The 11,608-nt window shown below is 19.2% G+C and overlaps 1 protein-coding gene across 1 annotated transcript; it reads left to right on the top strand.

The window, feature by feature from the left end:
• Window positions 1-1,719: 1,719 nt before the first annotated feature.
• LOC135122119 (uncharacterized) lies at window positions 1,720-9,438 on the top strand (the record flags this gene model as incomplete). Its single annotated transcript, XM_064046346.1, has 9 exons — window positions 1,720-1,922; window positions 2,087-2,228; window positions 2,712-2,775; window positions 4,376-4,501; window positions 5,508-5,572; window positions 5,632-5,756; window positions 6,930-7,043; window positions 7,196-7,250; window positions 9,336-9,438. Coding segments are annotated over exons 1-9 (997 nt in total), but the record flags the coding sequence as incomplete, so codon positions are not given.
• Window positions 9,439-11,608: the final 2,170 nt, after the last annotated feature.

Here is an 11,608-nt window from a genome sequence, read left to right as displayed (position 1 = left end):
TCTTCAAGCTCTTATTGATTTTGCGTATTTATTTCCTTCTTATATCTAATTCCTTAGCTTCCAAAGAGCTTAAGGTTTGGATACTTAAACTTTTACTTATAAATTCTTTAAACTCTAGAATTTAACAAATTAACCAGATATAGACATATGGTACGCAACCCAAAGCAAAAGCTAGACAAAGTAAGGGACGCGACTAAAAATTAGTTATAACTATACTACAAAATATTTTTAAGTATTACTAAATAATAATTTAAATTGTATGAATTTATTTATTATAAACTAATTTATTATTAAAGAATAAAAAGAAATTCAACTTTTAAAAATAACGTAGCAATAAACTAAATTTATTCTTATGGAAACTACAATATTTGATAATCAATAATTTTTTTAAAAGACCTTAAACTGCTTTTTCTTTACTCTCCTTTTCAAAAAAAAAGTTGGTATATTTATACTAATAAGTACAACTATTATTATATTTGACTAAATAATTATTTAAAATGTTTACTTTATATTAACTTATAAAGATTTAATAGATATTATTTAAACAAACAGTTTCAACTAAAATCTTCTATATATATTTTTATAAATTCTATTAATTACGATAAAATAAACAGGAGAAATCCATCTTCTCGGTAAAGCGTTTCTCTTTCTTGTTTACTTTTGTATTTTTTGTTCAAAACTTGTCTGTATTTTATACTCCTTATTTAATAGTTTTTATTTTCTCTATAGAAATAGGAAGTGTCCTGAGGTACTGGGAAACAGCGGAGCATTCGGCCTTAGGCCCTTCCGATTTTCTTGTTTATTAATTTTACATATCTATACACTCAATAAAGTATTATTATAATTTTTTATATAATCATAAAAAGCTAATAACGGCAGGTTGCGTTATAAATTTTATGAGCTGCGGTCATTTCTGCATGCTATTATCAAAGAAATTTACAGGTTTAGAGTCTAACAAGAACAATATATTTAGAAAAAAAGTATTATAAAGGTAGAAAGTGAAAGTGAAAAAAAAATTAAAAATTTGCATCACAGTTGACTTTCGGAGTTTTAAAAAAGTCAAGAGCCGTTTCGAAATTAAAGTAATTCTTTGTGTTAAAACTTTAAAAATTACTTGTTTAAGAAAATCAAGATTCAAATTTGATAGTATTTTGCATTTTGCACATCTGTAACGTTTTTTACCTTACCTTTGTTATACAGGTGTGGGCGGCAAGCAGCTCGGTACACTTCTGCTTCTTTCCTACTTCCACATCATCGGCGTGGGCGCTATAGTTAAAATATATTATACTACGCGTATCGAGGGCAAGAATTAACATAGGAACTAAAGGCAAATTGTATACAAGTTTCATTAAAAAATAAAGCAGATAACAACTATTGCAATAGCAGTAGAAATTAAAAAAATGTTTCTTTATCATCGTACGGCGCAAATTATAACTTTTAAAGGTCAAAAAAAAAATTTTATTTCATACTTAGTGAATTGTTAAAAAAAGGCTCAGGAATTCCCCGTTACTATTTTTTTTACCTTTTAGGATTTTTAATAACATTTCGGAAAAAAAAAATATAATTTTAAATAATTTTAAAATATTTTCAGCCGAGCTGCGTTTCTGCGGTCCAACAATTACCATCTTTACTATCTCATACAGTTTCGAGGTTTCTTGCAACTGTAGCAACTTTTGAGCTAAAACGCTTTTTTTTTTTTTTTTGCTTTTTTGCATAGCAATGGAAGGTTGCTTAACATGTTTTAAAGTTTCTGCGGCTTTTATAGTTTGTCTCACTTCGTTAGTTTATATAAAGAACTATAAGAAAAAAAAAAGGATTAATGATTTAATTAAACGTAAGCTAAAAGAAAGAGAAGAAAGTTGGGCTATAAAAAATGATTGTTCTTTAAGTGATGAAGAAATTAGCGAAATTACGAGCTTGACGTTAATTATTTCATTCCAATTTTTTTTTATAGCAAAAATTTTTACATGATAACTTTCACTTTAATTTTAATTTATTATTAAAAGTATTTTTCTTGTATTCATTTTTTTCATTAGCTTTTTATATTAATTTCTGGTTAATTTTGAATTTTTTTATTTAATTGTAGAGCTATTGAGGTCCTCAATGCTCTAGAAAGTCGACTATGGACTTGTTATGAAATCGTCTCTGCCATCTGCAGTCGAAGTGCAGCAGCCGATTCTTTGTTGAACTGCAACTCTCAAGTTTTGTACAAAAAAGCTTTTAAACGCGTATAATTTCTTTGATTGTTTTTAAATATAAATATAATCTTTTTATTTATAATTTATATAGAAAATATAAGATTTTTATTTTACTTTATTTCCCTTTTTTCTATATTATATTATGCGAGATCCTTTTTATAATAAATTTTAACTTGAAAATAATATTAAAAAAAAGGATTTATATTTAAAAATAAAAATCTCTCTTATATTTTTTAAGAACGTTTTTGAGTAAAAGAAGAATCAATATAAATATATATGCTTATAAGCTTTATATATTTTCAACTTGAACTCTTTTAAAACTTTTTAAAACTTATAATATTAATACTTAAATTAATATGTTTAGGTGATGACAAATATACATTTACTTAATTTATTTTTACTGAAATTTCATATATATTTTTTATTAATTTTACTTGCAATGTACAGTATAATTTTATTATATTTTTATTAAATAGTTTTATATATATTTTTTGAAATTATACTTTATTTTAGGCTAAAGAAATTGACAACCTAATTTCTGCAGGAAACTATAATAAAGAGGAACTCCCTCTTTTAGGTATTCTCTTTAAAAATTTATATTCTAACATTTATGTTTATAAATTTACTTATTTAGTAAATTGACCAAGCAATGCACTATAGAGCTTTTATATTACTTTTTTTTATTTTTACTAATTTATAAATAAAAAAAAAAAATTGAGAAAGTAAATTTTACATCATTTTAGATTTAAACAATTTTTTTATTATTTAATTAGATTAAAAATTTACTTTTAATCTTTTTTAACAATTTCGAGTTAACTTTTTAAACATAATTTTTAAAAGTTTTTATATATTTTTTAGAAAGTAAAATATAATTTAGATTCAAGCAAATTATTTTTCACTTATACTTTATTATATTTATTTTTTTATAAAATACATTTTAGATATTTTTTCTATTTAAGTCTTTAAAAAACGTTTATACATTTCTTTAGATGTAAGTTCTAATTTAGATTCCACATTATTTTTTAATGATAATATTTTATTAGTTTTGAAATTTACCAGAAAATAAAAATATATAAAGATTATTATTATATTAATTATTAGAGTTTTTATATAAATACACTAAAGCAAGAAATAAAATTTATAATTTTTATTTTAAGTAATTTCTATATTAAAAGGAAATTAAAAATTATATAATTAATTTATTATTATTATCTATTTTTTTATATATAAAATACTCAAAAGAAGGAAAATAATTTTTATCAATAAAATTTAAATTTAGAGTTTAAAAAGGAAATTAAAGGATTTATTATTATTTATATATATTTATAAATATACTAAAAAGCAAGGAAATAAATTTTATAATTAAAATTTAAGCATTTTATAATTAAAGAAAAATTAATAATTATCAAATTATTACTTTTAATATTTCTTTTATTTATAAGGATATAAAAAACAAAAAAATAAATATTAATCTAAATTCAATTAACTTATAATTTGAGAGAAAATTAAAGATTATGTTATTGTTATATTATTATTAATATTATTGTATATTTAAGCAATTCATAATTAAAAGTAAATAAAAGATTGTATTATTTTATTATTTCAATATTATTTTATATATAAAATATAAAAAAGCAAGAAGATAAATTTTTTATAAGTTTGAGCTATTTATAACCTAAGTGAATTAAGGATTATATTATTATATTATTGTTTTTATAAATTGTATATACATATAAAAATGCTAAAGCAAGAAAATAAATTTATAATTTAAATTTAAATAATTTATAATTCAAAAGAAAATTAGTTCATAATATATATACTCTTTATGTATTTTTTATTTATTATACTACAATAGTAATTTTTATTTTCTTATTACTTTTTATTACTATTTTTTTTACTTATATAAATCTATTTTTTTAAATATAATTTTTACTTTTAATACATTTTTTTCTTCATATCATTACGATTAGTTATATTATTATTCTTATAATTATTAATATAAGTTATTTTTAAATATTTGATATATTTTTTTAGTTATTATTTTATCATTGAGAGTATTATCAATTCTTTATATAAATTTTTTTTGTTATTAATACTAATATAATATAATATTAATATTATTTTTTATATATTATTTATTTTTCAGCTATTATTATTATTATTATTATTACTATTAGGCTTACCGATTTCTGTTAAAGACGTCTTCGAAGTAAAAGGAACGGACTGTACTTTTGGCTGCGCTCATCGTTTATATCAACCGTCTACATTAGATGGTGAATTAGTGAAGACCTTAAAAAGATTAGGTTTCTTATTATTATTACTGCTCCATATATTCTTCTTATTTATTATTATAATTATTACTATTACTATTGCTATTATTATTATCAAGTCGTTGTTATTAATGCTATTTTTTAATTATTATTGGCACTATTATAATTTTTAATGCTGTTATTATCATTATTCTTATAACTATTCATATTATTATTATTACTTTCATTTTATTATTACAAATATAAATATATTTTTTAATTCTTATTATTCCTATGTATTATGTCTGTTTAAAAATGTTTACCATTTTATAAAAATAATATTTTTTAATAATAAATACATAAATATAATGTTACAAACATTTGAATTCATAAAAGTAGTACTTAAATTAGTTTCATTAATTTTATGCTTCTTTCATATTAAAAAATGTTTAGTTTATAAATTATAATACTATTTTTTTATATAATTTTTACTTTCTATAATGGATAATTTTTTGGTTTTATTATAATTTATGCTTTTTTATTATAAAAAATTGTATAATCTATAAAATATAATAAATTTATTTATGTATATCATTTTTATTAGTTTGTAATTGTTTTCATCATTTCTAATGAATATTTTAAAAATAAAATAGAATAGTTTCATTAGAATTAATGCTTATTACTTATATAAAAACGTATAGTTTATAAATTATAATGATATTGTTTTTTATAACATTTTTATTATACATAATTTCTTCACTATTTGTAATGAATATTTATATAGTTTCATTAAAATTTATGCTTATTTCTTATAAAAATTTATGATTTTTTAAATTGTTATTTTAATTTGCTTAAATTGTTTTCACTTTTTATAATTAATATTTTTTTTCTAATGTTATATAAATAAAATTTTCTCAACAAGTTGCATTCATAAATATTTATGATATCTAATGAAAATATTATCTTTTTATTTATTAGAAATATAATTATTAAAATCACGATATTTGTTATTCATTAACTATTCTTATTCTTATCTTGTTTCTTTGTGTCATTATTTTAGGAGCTATTATCATAACGAAAACAGTGGTGCCACAGTTACTTATGCTTCCCGAAACTTACAACCCGGTATGTTAATAATAATAATATTTATAATTATTACAATAATTATGTTAACCAATAATAAGGTATTCGGACCCTGCAGGAATCCTTACGATCTGACCCGGACAGCCGGCGGCAGTAGTGGCGGTGAAGCTGCTCTTATAGCTTCGCGCGGGTCTTTTATAGGCCTTGGAACAGACCTTGGCGGGAGGTCTAAAAAATTTAGCGACGTTTTTAGTATTTTGTCTCGTTTTTCTTGTGGAAAAATTGCGCCTTTTTATATTTTTAAAAGATTGCTTTTTTTATAATGAAAGTAAAACATGACAAAAATTCACACATTTTTCTTTTTTACAAAAATATTTTCTTTTATAAAAATTCTTAAAAATTTTAAAAAAATTCATTATTTTCTTTGCTTAATTTTTTTTCATATTTTTTTTTTATTACTATAATCATAAAAAAATATTAATTTTGCTTAACTTTTTATACTCTTTATATTACTTAATTTGCGCCTTTAGTAACATATTAAAATTATTTATTCTACTCGTAAAAATAAATGTTTTTTTTATATAAAAGACAAAATCAATACTTATTTTGCTTATAAAATTGTGTATAAATTTATATATTTGGCTTACCAAGCGCTCCTTTTTTGTAAAGGGAATCATTATTATGTAAAAAGGTTGTGTCATTTTTAAATTTACTACCATATAATTGGTCGGATGCGAATAAGTCCCCGTCTTTTATTTTTATTAATTAAAATTTTTTTTCATAAAAACAATTGCACACCTTAAAAGATTTTTTTTACTCATAATTTTCTTTGCTTATACAAATTTCGACATTAGTTTTTATTTATTATTTTTTATATCATGAGAACACAATGTTACGCATTTTTTAAATTTATTTTCACTATTTATCTGACTGAACAGGGAGAAACTATTTTTATAATTATTTTTTATTTGGTTCGATGGATAAAAATTGCTCCCTTTTATGTTTTTTTCATTATTTTTCTTACATAATTTTTAATATTTATGACTCAGCGAAAGAATTTTTGACCTTTATTTTCTGTGATATATATATATTTTACTCAACAAAAAAAATGCGCTCTTAGCTAATTTTTGTTTATTATTTGGCTCAGTCAAAAATAATTGCGCTATTCTATGATTAATTCTTATAATTATTCATATATGACTCAAGGGAGAGTTATATTTTCTGCCTTTTAAATTCTTTTCATTATTTTTATGACTCTGTGAGAAGAAATTTGCGCCAAATTAATTTTTTTATTATTTGGCTCAAAAGAGAAACGTATTGCGCCTTTTCTTTATTATTTATGACGTAATAAAAAAAAGTTTACGCCTATTTAACTTTTTCATTATTTATAATGACACAGTGGAAGAATCCCCGCCAGTTTTTGCGGAATTGTCTCTTTTAAACCAACAGCCAGCCGGTGTAGCCTGCGGGGCATCAAAACGATGAGCTACTTGTCAGGAATGGAAGCCTTCAAGTTGTTTTTTACATAAAAATATTTATTATTTTTGATGCCTTTCATTATTTTTACTGTAAACAAAAGATTATAAGTAAAACTTTTATATATTCTTCTTTAAAGTTTCATCCATTTTTTTAATGAATATATTTTTTAAATATTTTTATATCCAGAGTGTGCTACACGCCAATGGCTCGTTCTGTAGAGGACTGCGTATTGTTATTAAAAGTATTTATTATTAAGATAATATTTTAATTGTTTTCTTATATAGAAAAGTTTATAATTATGTATTATTTATTGCTTTAATTTTTTTTTGAATTATTATATTTATATTTATTATTTATTAATATATATTACTTTTCATTTTTTTTATGTAAGTTTTAATGTTATTTTTCATTATTTATTACTTTTAATTTCTTTTAATATATTAATATTTATTGTTTATTATATTTTTTTAAAAGTTTTATTATTTTTTATTATTAATTACTTTATATTTTTGTTATTATTTATTTTTATATTTTTTAAAAGTTCTATTATTATTATTTCATTATTTATTACTTTCTCTTTTTCTTTTTTATGTTAATTTTTATTTTTTTAAAAGTTTTATTATTACTTATTACTTTTTATTTATTCTATATTTCTATTTTATTATTTTTTTTGGTTTTGTTATTAATATTTTCATATATATTGTTATTTTTATATATGTATTTTTAAAAAAATGTAAAAAATAATTAATTATTTATATTTAACCAGAAAAATGAAAGAATAATAGTAAAACTTTTAAAAAGTTTTATTGGAATTATTTTTTATTCTTTGCTACTTTAATTTTTCTTTTTACATATTTATTTTTATTTTTTTAATAGTGTTATTATTTATTATTTATTACTATTTATTTTCTTTGTATACATTTATTTTATTTTAGAAGTTTTATTATTTATTTGTAACTTTTTTGTATCTTTTATAGATTTTTTATATATATCATTTTTTATTTTTTTAAAAAAGTTTTTTATTATTATAATTATATAGAAAAATAGTTCTTTACAATAAAATTCAAAATAGAAAAATTTTTATAATAAATATAAAAAAAATTCTTATTAAAAATTATAACGAAGCAAAATTTTTTTAACTTTATTAAAAATTAAAACATTTTATTTACTTTTATTCCTATTAAAATAGTTTTATTATTAATATATATTATAAATAATTTTTATTTATATTAATATTATGTATATGAATTTATAAATATATTTTTTAAAAATAGAGAAAAGTTAATAATGTGCTAATACTTATAATTTATTTTATAAAAAAGGTTATTATTAAATATGTTTATACTGATTTTTAATTAGTTACTGATATATAATAATAAAAGTTTTAATATTATAAATATTATATATTATTAATATATTTATACTTAAAAAAATATTATTTATTATTTATTTTTTATAAAAAGTATAATATTAGCTATATTTATAATTATAAATATACAATGTTTATATTTATTTAAAAAATAAAAATCTATAAATAAAAACTTTAACAAAACCATAACCAACACTTTATAATAAATAGTTCTTAATAATTATAAACATGTCGCATAAAATTTTATTAATGCTGTTTACTTTATATTATTAATAGTATATATTATAGATAAAGTAATAAAAGTTTTATTATATATTATTCTTTATTTTACTCATCAAAGTTTTTTATTATTATTTTTTATTGTCTATTATCATTGTTATTATTATTCTATATATTAGAAAAAATTATTATTACTATTAATATAAAAATTATTATTAAGTATATATATTTACTTTATAATTCACTATTATAATTTTTTTTATTTTTATAAAAAAGTTTATATTTTTCTTTAAATAACAAAATTTTTAATTAATTTATTATTATCATTTTATTTATGTATACTATGGTATATATTACTTATTATTACAAGATAAAAATTTTATTATTACTATAAGTAAAATGAGTTTATTAGTGTATTTTTACCATTTATATATAAATAAAATTTTATTATTATTATATTTTTTTTTAGAACTATATTATTAATGTTTTGTACAATTATATATTAATATTTTTTAATAGTAAAATTAATTATTATTATTAATATTATATTTACTTTTAATATAAAAACAATATTATTGTTTATTTATTTAATTATTAAAACGTTTAATTATTCTTTTATATAATATTAATTTATAAAAAAGTTTTATTATTATTATATAATATACTTTATTTATATATTTATATATTTATATATATTCCTCAATATTTTCATTTTTATATATTTTTTATTATTTTAAGCATTTATGGAGCCCTTCAGTAAGTAAAGCAGACGTGCGCTGCTGCTGCGTTCCTTTTCAAGAAGAAGTTTATAATAGAAAACAGCCCTTAAAAATTGGATACAGTAAACTTTTTATATATATTTAATTATTTATATAAAAGGATAATAATAAAAAGTAATGAACTTTTTTCAATAACTTCTAATAAATAATAATAATAAAAATCTATAAGTTTTGCATTTTCATTATATATTTTTAATATAAAAAAAATAAGAATCATAAATAATGAACTTTTTTTAAATAATTTTTATCAAATAATAATATAATAAAAATCTGTTTTCCTTTTTTTATTAAATATTTTTTATATAAAAATTATAATAAATTATGAACTTTTCTTAATAATTTCAATAATAAAAATCTATAAAGTTTTTCTTTTGTATTATATATTTTTCATATATTGAAAATAAGCAATAATGAAATATTTTGAATAATATTTTCTTGTAAATAAAAATTAAAATAAAAACTTTTCTTTATAATTTTGAGTATACTTTTAATACTTTTTATTTCTTTAGTTATAAAAATAATTTTATTATTATCTTTTCATTAGAATTTTGTTCTGAAAAGAGAATTTTTGTTTATATGAATGAATTTTTTTAAAAGTGCATTAAAAGTTAGGTTTATTTAAATTATTACTACTATTCTTTTCCGAGTTTTACAGGAGCATTACTATACTAAAATATTTTCTTAATTGAATATTTTTATTTTACTCTAAAAACTTTTTTATACATCACTATTAATTAATTATTTAAAATTATAATTTTTTTAAGCACGAAAAGGTCATTAATCATTAAAAAAAATTAGTGGCGCCCAACAAAAAAATTTCGCTTTTTTTATAATAATATATTTATGCAAAAAAATGTATTATTTTATGGTAATAATTTAAGATTGACTACCACGTTATTTGTTTCTATACTGACCAATAATTTTGTCGTTAAAGATTTTTATTAAAAAGCTTTAAAATGGAAAACTGTATAATAAATTATAATATAAGAAAAAGAGAAATTGAATGTATTTTGAAACAATATGGTCCAAAATGCACCGAAACTTCTTTAATCTGTATCAATTTCCTCAATTTAGCTTTATATATAAATAACAAAATTAATACTGTAATAATTTTCAATGGTAAATTTTGTGCAAATTTAAAAACTTTTTAATCTGTTTCAATATTGATAGTTTGGGTAGTTTATGTTTATTGAAATTGTATCATTTTATTCAGTCCGGTAATTTATGTTAATGACTACCAAAAACTTTTTGTTTGGTTATTTTATGTTAATTTAAATTTTTAATCTGTATCAATATTAATAATTTGGTTCAGTTTGTATTTAGTGAAACTATCAATTTATTTAATGTGGTTACAGTTTATGTTACTAAAAATAAAGTGATGAAAAAAACATTTTAGTTGGTAATTTTCGGATAAATTTACTTACCGTTTGATTCACTTTATGTTTAGGTTATAAAAAATAAAGTTGTTTATATATAAAAGACCACTTTTGATCGGCGAAGGCCCTCTTATCAGTATCAGTTTTGTCAGTCCGGTTCAGTTTATATTAAAATTCCTTAAAAAAGTAACATTAATATCTGCAATGTTTTTGACTGGTCAATTTTGCATGTGTAAATGAAAGTCTGGTTCAGTTTATGGCAGAGGCTAGCGAAAAAAATGAAATTGCTAGATAAAAACCTTTTCGATTGGCTATTTTTTTAACTTTACTTTTATTGGGGATCGTTTTAATTCAAAGACGCTTTACTTTATATTTAATATTTTTATCAAGGTCAAAAATTTAAATGAAATCGTTCCACGTGGACTCGTCATTATAGCTAGTAAAAAATTTGTGCTTTAGTGCAATATAGAAACCTTACTATCAGCTGTTTTTCTTGTCTTTCAATATTTATTGGCTAAAGTGTGTGACTTTTACTACCTTTCCCCCCCTTAATATTATAAATTTATGAAAATCTCCGACGAATTTCCTTTTCATTAAAAAAATATTTATTTTAAAAAAATTTTACTTGTGCAATGAAACACGTTTAAACAAATGTTGAAAACCGCGTGGCTCCTGCGTAATAACGAGTAAACAAAAAAATAATTAACTATTTATATAACGCAAAAATTAAAATTCTATGATGGGTGTAATTTTTGGCGCAAACACAAATTAAGGAACGCACGTGGTTTTATAAAACCAATTTTTTGACTGCTCCCGAATATTAAAATTGTTAATAATAAGATTTATAATTATTATA

The sequence above is a fragment of the Zophobas morio genome, unplaced genomic scaffold, assembly GCF_036711695.1.
Source record: "Zophobas morio isolate AGI-343-1 ecotype UQ-CSIRO unplaced genomic scaffold, CSIRO_AGI_Zmor_V1 ptg000893l, whole genome shotgun sequence".
NCBI lineage: Eukaryota > Metazoa > Arthropoda > Insecta > Coleoptera > Tenebrionidae > Zophobas > Zophobas morio.
Note: the sequence above shows the minus strand (reverse complement) of the source record. Positions and strands in the feature narration are given on the sequence as shown.